Source organism: Chelonia mydas, chromosome 10 (genome assembly GCF_015237465.2).
Source record: "Chelonia mydas isolate rCheMyd1 chromosome 10, rCheMyd1.pri.v2, whole genome shotgun sequence".
NCBI classification, from domain to species: Eukaryota; Metazoa; Chordata; order Testudines; family Cheloniidae; genus Chelonia; species Chelonia mydas.
The window spans coordinates 20,150,569-20,166,897 of NC_051250.2; the positions used below are offsets into that span (position 1 = coordinate 20,150,569).

Genomic DNA, 16,329 nt, shown 5'->3' on the forward strand with positions numbered 1-16,329 from the left:
CACCTGCCAACAGTACTTCTATTTTATATTTGTTTCAGGTATGGAACGTTTAGTGAAATCAACAGGAATTTCATGTATGGATGAGTGCAGAATATGCAATAGAGATCCACACTGTGGCGAACATACCAGTTCTGTTCAAAGAACTTTGCCCCCTTTTTGTTTTCTTCTCTTTGTCTAGAATATTAAGCGTTTTCATAGTTGTGGTCACTTACTCAAGAAAGACTAGTACTGAAAGAGTCAGTAATGATGATGTTCTGAACTCCCACTAATGTCAAAGGGATTTCGTTAGCATTATCTAGTGTGAAGCCCTCAGCCCACCCTGCCATCCACTGATCCAGAACTTTGGCAGCTCAAGTGGCATGATGTCCTGTACTGAGAAGGCCAGCAGGACATCTGAACTTTCAACTCTGTGGGTATACTGGCAGATCCTTTGCCATCCCCAACCTGCAGGTGCACAGATTTGCTTCATCAGGATTCCATGGGATTTCTGGGAACAGTCTATGTTTCTCCAAAGGCCATTATGACATCGATCTCCCATCTCCTAAACAAACACTGTAAAATGCATCCAATGAAGTGAGCTGTAGCTCACGAAAGCTTATGCTCAAATAAATTTGTTAGTCTCTAAGGTGCCACAAGTACTCCTTTTCTTTTTGTAAAATCATAGAATCGTAGGACTTAACGGGATCTCAAGAGGTCCTCTAGTCTAGACCCCTGCACTCATGGTAGAACTAAGTAGTGTCTGGACCATCCCTGATAGGTGTTTATCTTACCTGCTTTTAAAAATCTCCAGTGACGGAGATTCCACAACCTTCCTAGACATATTATTCCACTGCTTAACTGTCCTGACAGGAAGTTTTTCCTAGTGTCCAACCTAAACCACCCTTGCTACAATTTAAGCCTATTGCTTCTTTTCCTAGCCTCAGAGGTTAAGGAGAACAATTTTTCTCCCTCCTCTTTATAACAGCCTTTTATGTACTTGAAAACTGTTATGTCCCCTCTCAGTCTTCTCTTCTGCAGACTAAACAAACCCAATTTTTTCAATCTTCCCACATAGATCATGTTTTCTAGACCTTTAATCATTTTAGTTGCTCTCCTCTGGACTATCTCCAATTTGCCCACATCTTTCCAGAAATGTGGCGCCCAGAACTGGACACAATACTCCATTAGCATGTAGTAAAGTGGAAGAATTGCCTCTTGTGTCTTGCTTACAACACTCCTGCTAACACATTCCAGAATGATGTTTGCTTTTTTTTGTAAGTGTTACACTGTTGACCCATAGTTAGCTTGTGATCCACTATGACCCCAGATCTCTTTCTGTAGTACTCCTTCCTAAGCAGTCATTTCCTGTTTTGTATGCGCGCAACTGATTGTTCCTTTCTAAGTGGAGTACTTTGCATTTGTCCTTATTGAATTTCATTCTATTTACTTCAGACCATTTCTCCAGTTTGTCTGGATCATTGTGAATTTTAATCCGATCCTCCAAGCATTTGCAACCCCTCCCAGCTTGGTATCGTCCGCAAACTTTATACGTGTACTCTCTATGCCATTATCTAAATCACTGATGAAGATATTGAAAAGAACCAGACCCAGAACTGATTCCTACAGGACTAGGAATCTATCAGGAATCTATCTGTATCCTGACCCTGGCAGGACAATGCTGCAGAAACTCCATAACCTCAAGGTTACTGAGTTTTCCATCTAAATTTTGCCTTTCCACGGCCCTTCTCACAGGAGGTCTTGGTTTAGCCATGAAAGGAACCAAAGAATCTTAATAAGTGCAGGTAATTCTTTTCTTATACATATTAAACTTAAAAGCTGCCCCTGCACCATACAGTATCATTTCTCTTAACTATTGTTAAGTAGTTGGAGGTGAAAACTGGTGGTAGTAATTTCAAATACTAGAATATACACTGTCTGAATGTCCTTTTTTGATTAATTAAAGCTTTAAAATGGAAAATTAGTCTGGCAATAAACTGTTTTAGAGTTATAAGCTTTATTTAAAAAATAGATCAAGAAACTACAAATTAGTAAATTTAACTTTGTATTGAAATGGTACCATTTGCATTATGAATATGCTCTTACAAATTTTGTAAGAAGGGATTCATTTTATTCACAACAGGTATTTGCTGTTATCAATTTCTAGAAGCCTTTTAATCAGAAAATCAAATAAATGTTAAAACTGCATTACCACATTACTTTTTTCAAATTGCATTGGAATGTGTGTAGATTACTGATATATTCATAATTTTGTAATAGAACATGGGAGTTTGAAGATATTATGGTAGGAGTCATTGTAGGATTGAAAGAGCATCTACTTACAGAGATTTAAAACAACCTTATAAGTAAAATGAATTTTCTGTTGATCTACAGCTTACACAGAACAGCAGGAATTGAATAAAGTTGGCAGTTACTAAACATAGAAAAGAAATGGCTCTAGATTATAGGTCTGTTCCTTCACTCCTTACTCATACAGAACTTCTATTCAGACAATGGGAGTTTGCCTGAGTGAAAACTGAGTTAGGACCTCAGGGTTTGGACTTCAGATAAGACACCATCTGCAGTATAATTATTAACAAGTCAGGAGATACAGGTACAACACTGTTAAATGCTGCAGTGTAGATTGGACCTACATGCGTCCCTGTAACCAGGGTAAATCTTTAGACTTAGTTCTGAGCTATGGTTAGGCAGCATCCAACTTTTTACAGTTTATCTGTGTTGTACCAGATTCAAGGACAACTGTGTTGTAATTGTGTTCTCTGATTTAATAAATAGTTTTAGTGTATAGAATCATATAATATCAAGGTTGGAAGAGACCTCAGGAGGTCATCTAGTCCAACCCCCTGCTCAAAGCAGGACCAATCCCCAACTAAATCATCCCAGCCAGGGCTTTGTCAAGCCTGACCTTAAAAACTTCTAAGGAAGGAGATTCCACCACCTCCCTAAGTAACGCATTCCAGTGTTTCACCACCCTCCTAGTGAAATGGTGTTTCCTAATATCCAACCTAGACCTCCCCCTCTGCAACTTGAGACCATTACTCCTCGATCTGTCATCTGCTGCCACTGAGAACAGTCTAGATCCATCCTCTTTGGAACCCCCTTTCAGGTAGCTGAAAGCAGCTATCAAATCCCACCTCATTCTTCTCTTCTGCAGACTAAACAATCCCAGTTCCCTCAGCCTCTCCTCATAAATCGTGTGTTCCAGTCCCCTAATCATTTTGTAGATGAGCCCCAAAGGAGATAATGGAGCTATTTGGATCAACTCACAGTAATGTGGGGCCAGTAACCTTGTCATCTTGTCATTTTAATTTTTTTTTAAATTGCTCAGACCAACAAGTTTTTCAAGATAAAACAGACTAAGGGATAAAACACTGAAGTCCACTCTTATAGATAACAGTATTTATTTAAAAAAAAATTAATAATATAATGCTGGAGATTGGATGAAACCTTACTGAAGTTGAGAAAGAGGGGGCCATCAACATGAAGGGTCCAAGCTTGGAGGTACAATGATTGTGTTGACAGTTTTTGTTTGGGTTTTGGTGGTTATAAAACAATAATGGGAATTTAGCTATTGAAAGTATAACAGAATCTGTGAAATGCACAGGAATAATGGACTCTGACTCAGACTTAACAGCTATTAGACCAGACATGCTAACCATGCTAAGGAACAAGAGGTCCAAAACTGAACTCCCTAATTGATCTCAAATGGAGTCAATGACTGGGGAACATGTACCCATTCGAAATTGAGAAAATTGGGCTTAAAAATTGAATCTCTAGAATTTGAACAAATCTGTGTAGCTGAGATTGTAGATGAGCTAATTTCATTATGGATTTAATTATGCCTAATAACTGTGTAATAAATGCCAGGAAAGGTGTCCTACAAATTCAGTGTGGGAATTACCTTTAAAGATGTGGCCCAGGTGAAGCAAATGATTTGTAGGCAGTTGGTTTGCAGTGAACAAGTTTGTCCTCCCTCCAGGGGCCCTGAGAAAATCAGTGTCACAGACTGTGCGAAAATTGCAAAAATTTGCCCAATACAATTTATTGTTCCAATGGAGGAGGCAGAAGCAGGCATCCCTGCATGCTGGTCTTGTGCTTAATGGAGCTCATGGCACATGGCACATCATGCCAAAGCAGGAGTTCAAAGTGATGGCCCCGAACCGCTGTGATTTACTCCAGAGGCTGCAGACTTTTTTCTTTGTGGTTTCTCCCGCGTGGTGCCTGCCTGCCTGAACGCAAAGCTGGCTTACTTTCTGTAGACTCAGCAGCTGGTTTTATGTGAGGCAGTGCTGCTGCTGCTGCTTGGAATACAAACAGCTGTGGCCTCAGCAAGGATCTGGAAGTGCAGAGTGGCTGCCAACTCTTCCCCAAACTGCTGCTCCTACATGATGCTTCTGTGCTCACTGAGCATGAGACTGGCACATGTAGATACCTGCTTATGCCTCCCCACTGTTAGAAAAAATTGTAGCAATTTGGTGGGGGAGGAGGGCAGGTGTCACAGGGTGACACTGGCCCTTCAGAAGGGAGGAGGGCCAATGCACCTGTGCCTCATCAGCTGATCCAAAGAAGCTTTGAAAGAGGGCATCTAGGCCTAGAGAAGAAGAGAGACCGGGTGAGGGAGAGCCCGAGTAGAGTCAGGTTGAGAGCTGGGGTAGAGAGAGTAGACATGGGTCTCTCATTGTCTGCTCCTTGGAATAGGGAGCCGTGGAGAGCTAGGACTGCCAGAGTCTCCCAGGAGAGGAGGCAGTGGGAACCTGAAAAGAAAACTCTGAAGGAGTATCAGCACGACAGCCAGAGTGGCCTGGGAAGGGAGGCAGTGGACACTAGAAAGGAATAGGGGAAAATTCCACAGGAACTGTCACCCACGGTGGTTGGAGGAACTGTTTTTGTTGTTTTTGTTTGAGTTTGGACAATAAAACTTCCTAAAAGAGACTGTGGGCATGGTAGTTACAAGGGGACTCGAAGGCCGGGCATGCTTCCACATCCATGATGTGGCTGCAGCTGCTCATGTTCCAAGCAGCCTCCCTTAAAACTGGCTGCCGAGTCCTCAGCAGCTGAGCCAGCTTGACGGGCAGGTGGGCACTGGATAGGAGAAAGGAAAAGAGGGAGGAAAAAGTCTGCAGTCACCAGAGTAATTGTAATAGTTTGCAGGGAGAGGGGGACTCAGAGGCCAGTTTTATGCAAAGGAATGCAGCAGTGACCTTTTGCTGACTGCATTCCGTGCATAGCCTGTGAAAAGCGCGACTTTACCAGTGCCACTGTCGTTAATTTTCTAAAAAAAATTCTACAGTTTTTCTCAGGGCCCTAATCATAACAGCTACGTGCTGTGGTAGTTTTACAGCACAGGAAAGATGGGGGGTGATCAAGATCTACTTTAAGATCTAGGTTCTTGTGGGAACCTTAGCTGCCAAAGTTCTTGTTGATTTGAAACAGGAACAGATTCCTGTCCATTTGCTGAATGTTTCTGCAAACAGTAAAAAAGGGAAACGACTGTGAATGAATGGGTCTAGTAAATGTTGGAAAAGAAGAAAAATACAAGGCAGAAGGGGGAAATAGTGAGTGCTCAGAGTTTCTATAGGACTTGTTCTAGCCTAGTGCTGTACATAAATGAGAAGCAGAATGGTCTACAAGACTTTCTGGTTTAGAATCAGAAATAGTTGTACAGCACTGGTCCAGCACAATATAGGTTGTATACAGCACCGGTCCAGCACAAGATGGATCTAGGGGAAAACGGGCCCATTAAACAGCCATCTCACCGTTTACTAGAAGCAAAGAGGAAACAGGCTTACAAGCCATTGAAAAAATGTATCAAGAAGGGATAATTAACCCTTCAACCTGTCCTTGGGCCTAACCCATAGTTCTGGTTAAGAAAAAAGATGGCAGCACCAGATTGTGTATGTGATGTACCAGATATAGACTGGTTACAGAACTTCTACCCCAGAGAGAGACACCTTTAATGTGCTGTCAGGTATCTTGTATGCTCAGTTAAGTTATGGAGCACATAACCCCACCTACTGGCAGAACCTTATAATGCAATGTAGCATACTATTACAGTTGGACTATAGAAAATTAAATGAATTCTTATCTATTACCACAAATATATGATACCCTGGATGCTGTTGCACGTTCAGTCTGGTTTTCCATACTGGATTGTAAAGATGTGTATTGGTGAGTGGGAGTGGATCCAAAGGACAGGAAAAAGTCTGCTTTTCACAGCAGGACAAGGCCTGTGGCAATTTTAAGTGATGGCTTTTAGCTTATGCATTGCCAGGCCATGTTTGAGAGTTTTTTAAGAGGGTATTGCAGGGCATGCCTCTCTAGTCCTGTTTGTTTACTTAGTGATATGGTGGTGCATGCTAACCTTCGAACAAGAACTGATAAATTTATAAATGGTCTGTGATAAGCTTAAGGCTCCTAATCTCAAACTGAACCTAAGGAAATGTCAGTAGTTTCAAAACAAGGAATTTACCTTCGGCACATAGTGAGGAGGCAGTTTCCACTGACAAAAAGAAAATTGAGGCTGTGTGGAACTGGCCAACGCCTTAGACATTCACACATGTGCAGAGTTTTTTAGGACTCTTATCCTATTATAGAAGCCAGTATTACAAAACCATTGTGTAGGTTGGGTGAGAAAGGGAAACTACTTCAGTGGTCAACAGTGTGTGATTTAGCATTTTCAAAATTGAAAGAAGTTCTTATGGTGGCTCCTGTCTTAGCCTAAACTCCTTTCATATTATACAGATGCTAGTGCTTACTATTTGGGGGCAGTATTGACATAAGTATTAGAAAGCAAAAGACTTGAAAGGCTGGGGACTTATTACAGTAAGAGTATAAATTCTCTGGAGAGAAATTATTGCACTACCTGAAAGGAACTTCTGTCAGTGGTTAGCTCTATAGAAAATGTTCACCATTATTTGCATTAGAAGAAGATTGTGGTCAGGACATACCATGCATCCCTTCGATGTCTCTTTAGATTCAGGGCAACTTGCCAGGTGGTTGGAAGAATTCTAGGTTGTGATTTCACAGTCACATAGAAGTCTGGGCACAAGCACACTAAGGCTGATGTCTCGTCCAGATGGCCTTCTTGGGAAGCTAATTGCAAACACTGCCTTAAGAAGGAGAGAAATTATTTGGTTGTTGAGGAAAATGAGCATGCTCAGAAAGAGATGGCTGTCTCTTCTCTTCCCATAATTTGTAGATGTGCAAATAGTCCTGGTTTATCCACTGGAACAGTAGGTAAGGGGTGGCAGTGCAGAAATGGACTCCAGAGCAGCTAAAAGCTTCCGAAAGAGAGGAGTCTTATCTTTGCATAGTGTGTGATTGGAAAATCAGTTGCCAAAGGCAGCTACCTTAGAATGACATCTACACGGAGCATATCACAGGACACTGTCAGTACCAGGACAAGTAAACGAGACCACCGGTCAGGGAAATAACCTACTTCCTCCCCTGACAAACCAAGGGACGCACTCCACCCATGTACCTATTCACTAGGTACATGATACTGACTTGGACTCTAAATACATTCTATGGATGGCATATCCGAGATCACTTATTCACTGACGCTTTAAAAACTCCCGCACCCCAATCTGGGTCTATGCTGGTTATGTACTATGTATGTACATTGTGAACCTTGTAACTGATACTTGTAATCTCTCATAACTCAAGCCTGACCCCAGATGTACAGTACCTTCCTTCTTAACTTGTGTAAACTTGATTTTAAACATTAGCTTTAATAAAATTTTTAATTCCCTTCACAATTGCACAGTAAAAGGTTTTTGGTCAGAGTGGGAAAATTTGGATCTTAAAGATGAAATACTGTATAGAAGATGGGAAAAACCTGATATAGGTATTAGCTGGTTTACAAGCTATAATGAAGGAGGTTCTGAGATTGTAATGATTTTAAAAATGATGGAAATTTTAGTGTTGCAAAATCCTTAGCCAAGCTAAGAGAAAATGCAAGACATGAATATTGATTAAGTGCTTGGGTCCAAAGGGATAACAATAACTTCATAATGAAATCTCTCTGAGACTTTATCTTCTCCACAGCATGCATGCAGTAATGTTAGAATATGCAATTTAAGGAAAATTGGGTCAAGCATGTAGCTATGTTTTATAGCAGCGGTTCTCAACCAGGGGTACGCAGAGGTCATCTAGATATTTGCCTACTTTTACAACAGGCTACGTAAAAAGCCATAAAAAGCACTAACGAAGTCAGTACAAACTAAAATTTCATACAGACAATGACTTGTTTATACTGCTTTATATACTATATTATACGTTAATGTAATGTGCATATACGCACTGTATTAATCATGCATTTTATGTCATTTACTAATGCATGGATCAGTATTCATATTGCGCTCCCTGTCAGTACCTGGCCCAGCAGACCAAATTTGGTGATGAATCCTTGTCATGTGCCACTTGAGGCACATTGTGCATATGTTAAGACAGGGGTAGGCAACCTCTGGCATGCGTGCCAAAGGCAGAATGCGAGCTGATTTTCAGTGGCACTCACACTGCCCGGTCCTAGTCACCAGTCCGGGGTGCTCTGCATTTTAATTTAATTTTAAATGAAGCTTCTTATACATTTTAAAAACCTTATTTACTTTACATACAACAATAGTTTAGTTATATATTGAAGACTTATAGACAGAGACCTTCTAAAAACGTTAAAATGTATTACTGGCACGCGAAACCTTAAATTAGAGTGAATAAATGAAGACTCGGCACACCACTTCTGAAAGGTTGCTGACCCCTGTGTTAAAAAGATGCATACAAGCATGTTAATGAGGTTGAAGTTGTCATGGTGTGTATGCAGTTGCGATGTGAAAATGGATAGATTTTTAAAACAAGGAGCTAGAAATGGCAATAGTGGGGACAGTGAAAATGGTAAGAAATTGAAAATGACTGAAAAAAAATATAATCAGTTCAGCAAGCAATATATTGCTTTGGATTCACATCTCTGTATATAGTGACCTCAAGCTTTGTGTTCCTTTGCGGAGAAACTCTATCAAATAACAGTATGAAACCAGTGCATTTGCAATGACCTTTGAAGACAAAACACCCTGTGCATGCAGGTAAGACAGAAGAATTTTTTCAAAGAAAGTTTTCTGAGTTCCAGACTTGAAGCTTTTTTCATTTTAAGCTGCTAAGTATTTCTACAAAACCACTTGAAGCTTCATATGCTGTCTCTCTTCTTGTAGCAAAATCAAAGAAGCTGTACACAATTTCAGAAGATATTATTCTGCCTGCCGCTATGGTGCTTGCAGAAAACATGCTTGATTAAAAATGCAGCTGATACTCTCAAGAAAGTACCCTTATCAAATGACACTGTGTGTTGTAGAATTGAAAATATACCTTAGGATATTGTCTCTCCACTTGTAGAGAAACATAAAAAGGCAAAAAGATTTGCCTTTCTGCTTGATGAGTCCACCTCTATATTAGTGGAGAAGCTCAGCTGATTGCTTATGTTCGCGGGTTTCTTTCCGATCATTCATCCCCTCTTGCCTCTGTGTTTGACAATACTGTGTGGTTAGCTCAACTTGCCTACTTCACAGATATATTTAGCAATCTGAATGATCTAAAATTATCCATGCAAGGCTGTGACACTAACATTCTGAATCTCTATGACAACTTCAACCTCATTAATGTGCTTGCATCCATTAGTAAATGATATAAAATGCATGTCTAATACAGTGTGTATACACATGTTATACTTCCATATAATATAGTATATAGAGCAGTATAAACAAGTCATTGTCTGTATGAAATTTTAGTTTGTACTGACTTAGCTGGTGCTTTTTATGTAGCCTGTTGTAAAACTGGGCAAATATCTAGATGAGCTGATGTTCCCCTTGGACGACCTTTGCATACCCCCAGAGGTATGCATGCCCCTGGTTGAAAACCACTGATCTAGATGGATACAGGGTGGGTCAGGGTGAGAAAGGTACCCATTTGTAACCAGTCTCAGCTGCAGGGGATTCCTTATTTCAATTACAGTTTTGTTCTAGGTTGTTTATCTAGAGTAAACGTCAAGATAATTTCAGGCCAACATTTTAAAAACAGATTTTGGGAACTTTAATTATTGGGTGCCCTAGATAACTCCACAATCAGAAGCACTCAGAATCAGTGGCCACTTTTAAAGGTGTGTCTGCATATTTGGAATAGGTTGGGGGTACAAGTATTTTGCTCAAATACATCCAGGTCTATTGCCTTGAGTGACTCCAGTGTCCACGTGGACATTGGATTTTCTGGACTGACCTGAAATCTCATGTATGCAGTGTTGTTGTAGTTGTGCTGGTACCAGGATATTAGAGAGACAAAGTGGGTGAGGTGATACCTTTTATTGGGTCAACTTCTATTTGTGACAGTGACAAGCTTTTGAACTTACACAGAGGTATTCTTTGAGTCTGGGAAACCACTCTGAGTTAGTTTCCCAGACCTGAAGAACTCTGTGTAAGCTCAAAAAATTTTGTCTGTCTCAGCAACAGAAGTTGGTTCAATAAAATATATTACTTCACCCACCTTGTCTCTTTGAAAGCTCATGGTCATTATTGAGAACCATGGGCTTATCCCCAGTGAATTAAGGCCCTTCACATACAACCAGGAACACTTCATATCTTGTGTATTTGACAGAATTAGTGACTCAGGGATAAAAGTGACCCAGGCCAGATCATTGCTTCCTTATGTTTGAGGTGAGCATTCACCTTTGCTCCCACTAGGGAAGACGGGAATATTTAATTGTGTGCTATGGAGGCTGCTGGACATGCTTTAGTTTCAGGATTATTAGGGAGAATGACCTGCTGCTGGATTCTCTTAAGGCTTGCATTTGTGAACCATTCATGTAAAGAATTACAAAACATTTTTATGATGACTTATTAAAATGAAAAGCTAAATGATGCTGCCCAAGCACTGGTATGGTGGGATATGTGGAAAGCGGGCAGGAGAGTATGCAGGTTCCCATCTATCCTTCAGTATGAATGTATTCTGTATACACAGAAACTTTTATCACAGTTTGTAGCTGCAATAATGAATTATTATAAGTATTTAAAAAAGGGAATATTATAGCCAAATCATAATAATTGCCATTAGTTCCCAAGAAGAGAATTGAGTATCAGTATATGCAGGTGAATTAATGATAAGACACAGGGATTGAATTAAGTGGCAGACCACAATTTTATTAATTTGACACCAGGAAGTGTTCTATACACCCCGTACAGTTTCACACGCCAACCATTTAACTGTGTCTAGTGTGGGGTTACAAGGCTTTACTATTTAATCAATAACTTGGGGTAGACCCCCCTTCGCCAAACCCCAAAACTCACCTCACTTCTGAATCCTCTTGCCCTCTGACTTGCATTCACAGCACTAGGGCATACACCAGACCTGTAACCAGTCCCTTGGGAGTGACCCCCTTTAGTGTGCCAGACCCCAAGTGTCCACACAGTTCCACAGGGAAACGTCTGTGGCTCCACAACTCTGAAACGAGGCCTTCACGTGCCAGCAATCCTTGTCTCTCTCCATGGCTCCCTGGAGCAGATCCAGCCAAACCAGACTCCTTCAGGAGATTTGTAGCAAACTCCTTCAGGGCACAATGCTCTCAGTAAGTATTTGCAGTGACACCAGGCAGGTTAACAATTTGTTAATCACCTGGTCTACAGAATCTGAAAGTCCTTAGGTTATCAGAGGAGCAAAGGTTAAGACAGAGTTCAGAGAGACTAAAGCCAGGGCTCCCTTGAACCAAGCTGCTGTAGAAACCATCTTTGCTTCATTTCTCTGTCTCTCCCATTGTCTTATTCCTAGGCCAGAGCCTGTGTCTCTGAGCATTCAGCTCATAACACAGCCACCTTATCTTATCTTAGTTCTCTGGACACAACTGTGCTATATTCACATGTTCAGCTGCCTCTACAACTAGATGTTAATTTTCAGTCACTGGGGTTCCATTTGTCTATGTGTTGATCCATTCAAATGTGTTGATTCCCGGCCAGACAATCCAGCCACTATATGTTGCAAATACCTAGCTGGATCTTTCATGTCCTAGCAAGAAAATGAATTCTTTCCCCCCAACGTGTAGCAGTGCCAACGTGGTAGGTAGAGAGTCACGAGCTCATAAAAACATTACAGAAAATGTCCACATTTATCACACCCTCCCCTGTGGTGGGGGGGATCAAGGATAGCAAGGAGGGATCTCAGTCCATGACAATGTCAGGTTTCCACTTCTCCAATAGACACAAAGTCAACCAGTGAAGTCCTAGGCCTCATTTACCTGAGAATTGGCCCTTTTAGCATTTATCCATGCTGGACACTAGCTGCAACTTGCAATGAGCTAAACAGTCATCATAAACTTCCTATTATTACACTTTCAAGTCCTGTTCCTTTCAATGCTACTTTGCCTCCATGATACTGCAAAGAAAGTGAAAAAACAAACAGACAAACAAAAACAGCAGACCGTGGCCAGTTTGGGCCAATGGGAAAAATTCCATCCTGACTCCAAAACAGCAATAGGTCAGATCTGCAGCATCGAAAAACTGCAAGTAAGGAGAGGAAGGGCAGGGCAGCTTGAAAAGCTAAGGAGGAGTTTAAAAATGTGGCATAGAAGGGAACTTGAGAAACAATCAGCCTGCCCACCTCCCAAGCCTAGCCAATGGGAAGCAGAGGATCTGAGAGGAGGAGAGATACAGCACCTGCCTCACCAAGCATGCATTCTGCGGGTGTGACTTTGTCACCTTCTCTATCCACTAGACAGTCCTCTTTTTTCTCCTCTATTCATCAACAATACAGCATGTTGTTTGGTGGTTACAATGGAACAGAAAAGAATAAAAATTAAATCAATGCTTCCTGGAGAAGTTTGCAGGCTAGAATGAGATATAATTGGTATGGATCCATAACTTTGAGAGACAGAATACAACAAACTCCTGAAGACAGGGACTAACTGTTAATGAAAATGCTTGTTTGGGAATCCTGAGACTTTTTCTACAGTCTGTAGTGTTTAGCACCTGCTTGAGAAATGCCCTCTATAAATAATCAGTTTCTGTTTCAGACAGAATTTACATTGAAAATTACTTCCATCCAGCTGGACGGTCCTTCTAGAAACTTGAATCTGCAGTTGCTATTCAAATGAGCAGCCAGAGTCCCCTGAGAGGCCTCAGGTGAAATCCCTATTATTTAATATACTCTTTTTAAGAAGAACCTTGATATTTAGCTGCTGTTGCTGGCCACACTTACTACTGTTTGTACAAAGTGAGAAGTGGAAACATTCTTCCTCCTTAGCTTGTCCTTACTCTTTAACCATTTCTGTGGCTTCCTAGTTCACTAATTACTGACCCTGATGGCTCAACATTGCTTCAAAAATGAGTATTTTGACAGCTTGCTGCAATCTTGTATACCCTGTCACCTTCGATGTTCCAGTAAGCCACCTTTTTCATGTCAGAGCTATTGTAATGAGAGTAAGTACCAATTCTGTAACATTATTTGTTTGTGCTGTGCATTTTCACTTTTGTACTTTGCATTGATTCTAAACATAAAACATGAAGAATGACACTAAAGTTTACGAGACCAAGTATAAAATCTGTACAAGATTGAAGACCTAAACACAGTATTCTATATATCAAATGAACTATGTTAGGAAAAGTAAATGTTTCAAGCTATCTAGCTGTCACTCACCAGAAAAAGAAATTATTCCTTAGAGATGTGAGAGGCTTATAGATTAGGCCATGTATTTATTAATTGCTTGTTGTTTTTAATGTACATAATATGTCTCCTTTATTTTAAAAGGTACTACAGGTCAAATAAAAGTATCAGATGGAATTCTTTGGATTGGTTTGGGAATAGGAGTGATTTTAACATTCACAGTGTTCATATTAATGGTCTTGTTTAAAAGGAGGCACCCAAAACAATCAAAGGAAGAACTGAAAAACACAGGTACAAAATATGATTGTCAAGAAATACAATTCTTTGTAAAATATTTTCAGATTGTTGTGAATTTCCACTATGTTCTTTGAATTTATAATTTTTAGTCTAGCCTACATCACCAGATTCTGATAGTTTTACTCATGTTGGAGAGTACATTATTCCACAAATAGACACACTAAAGTCAATGGGACTAACTGTGGAAAAAAGTACTTTCCAACATGGGTAAGGATATCATATTATAGCCAATAGTAGTTAGGAGCTCTCTGGTCTTGGCTAGAGAATCACACTTGTTTTTTAATTCCAATATATTTTTTTAACTTGCTTATCCTATTTTGCATTGGAAAATTGCTATAAACTCTTAACAGAATTTCTTTATCAAGGCCCAGTCCTTCCTGCCATTGAAGTCAAAAGGAATTTTACTTGGCGGGAGTATAAAGATGGAAGATTAGCCTCGCAGCTTGTAAAGTGTAAATTGACTTGATTCAACCCTGTAGCCTCTCAAAGCCATATATAAAGTATATTTTCCCTATGGCAGCAAAGAATTAAATTAATTTTTGACCTTTTCATATCCATAGATATTTACAGCAAAGATGCTTCTGTTAATTTTATTTATATATATGATAGTAAATATATAATAGATTCAGTAGATGCCCATCCTAAATTTGAGAGCGGGGGCACGTTCAGTAGATTCTATGACTTGAACTTTACTGACTGAGAGAGCATGCCACATGAACTAAAATATCTTTTCATATCTTCACAGAGTCTGCAATGGAGCTGAATGTTATACTCAAGGCTGATATTGAGACCAGTGTGAATGCAGATATAATTGGAGATTCCCTCCAAAGTGAAGCATCACTGACGTATTCAGAGGAGGAATGCCCTTGCGGGGACTGTGGCTTGGTGAAACTCCAAACTGGCTTTGATACTTCATTCCCATTACCAGCCACAGAGGAAGGAGCTACTGTTCTGGTTACCACAAAGACTTCTGAATATTGCAGCTATATTCCAGATGCTATAATGACGCTGTGATAGGGAGATTGATTATTATGTAGTAAAAAATGCTTCAATCAGCTCATCCAGTATAGGTATACTCATAAATCTTATTATTTGCTGTCAGTAGAGAAGGATAGTACATATGGTTTCTTTATAGCTCTTGCATTTAACTTTCATTGGTATTATATTATTTCTAATTTTAGTCTCTCTTGGGAGCTATTTACTGGAACTTATAAGCTATAAGAACCTCTATTCAGGGAAAACTTTTCTGCACTATCATTAAAGACTATATTTACTAGTCAAAAGGTTGGATGTGCATAAATGCCATCAATAAGCAAGCTCAAATGTATATTTAATAACTATTTCACAGAAATAAATCTTGTACCAAAATGTTTTTGTACCAAAATGTAGTACTAAGAGGTGCAAAAGAAAAGGAGGGGAGGAAAAAAAAAAAGGTGTGTAGCATCATTTTGCTACCACTTCAGAGATCCAGGTTCTGAGACTTTGGGGCCCAATGAAAATGGGAATGCTTGCCAAGGAAGTGCTCCAGTATTGGATATATTTATAGAATATGTAATTATACCCAGTTAAGATACCTCACAGCTGCTATACTGGAAGAAGAGATTGTATTGCAAAGCCTCTAATTGCCAATCTGGTTTCTGATAGTAGAGGAGGGCTTTCTTATATGGATCAAACATTTTCAAAAAATATTTAGCAGGGATTTACTAGTAGTGTTAACTAGCTACATGCAAAAAATTCAATCTAAAGTTAGGCATGCGTACGCACCTAAATAGGTGTTCTGGTTTTCATAGCTGCTGAGCACTTGCAGTTCCCATTGAAGTCAATGAAGGCTGTTGGTGCTCAGCAATAATCACCTTTGTACTACTAGAGCACCGTCCATCCAAGGATCTCAGAGTGAAGGAACAATCATGAGTGAATTAAGACTCATAACACAAGAATAACCCACATCTTTAAGATGGGGAAACTGAGGAACTGAAAGGAAAAAGATTACGAAACTTGCTGAACATCACACTCTGCACCTCTGACACACAGGCCACATATTTAGGCGTCTAATTATGGATTTAGATGCCTAACTCTGGCTACACAAGTCTGAAAATTTTGGCCAAGTCATACATCATGGGAATCTAAATAAGATGTACTGTAACTGTTTCTATTATAACAATTGCATTAATCTTTATTTGTGCTTGGGACCTGTTCAAGTCCTTGGATCTATGCATGCATATATAGCCCTTAATCAAAGAAAGTAGATTTTATTCTTATTTGTTTTGCTACCTAGTTTTCCCAATTACTTTTGTAGTTATTCTTGGTGCTGTGTATTTTGAAACATCAACAATTTGGGATTATTTTTGGTTAAATGATTCTTGACACCTGTATTTGAAAGTTTTAAATATTTTATTTTTCACTAGT

General features: G+C 39.8%; 1 protein-coding gene across 5 annotated transcripts in view; it reads left to right on the plus strand.

The window, feature by feature from the left end:
• Nucleotides 1-16,329, plus strand: part of TNFRSF17 (TNF receptor superfamily member 17) — a 50,459-nt gene extending 34,130 nt beyond the window's left edge. For 4 of the 5 annotated variants that reach the window (XM_043523243.1, XM_043523240.1, XM_043523242.1 and 1 more), the window contains 3 exons: nucleotides 13,037-13,442; nucleotides 13,771-13,917; nucleotides 14,669-16,329. In XM_043523243.1, the coding sequence (XP_043379178.1) occupies nucleotides 13,325-13,442; nucleotides 13,771-13,917; nucleotides 14,669-14,937 (534 nt within the window). In that variant the 5' untranslated portion in view covers nucleotides 13,037-13,324 and the 3' untranslated portion in view covers nucleotides 14,938-16,329. The remainder of the gene's footprint in view (nucleotides 1-13,036; nucleotides 13,443-13,770; nucleotides 13,918-14,668) is intronic. The other variant, XM_043523241.1, reaches the window with a different exon arrangement.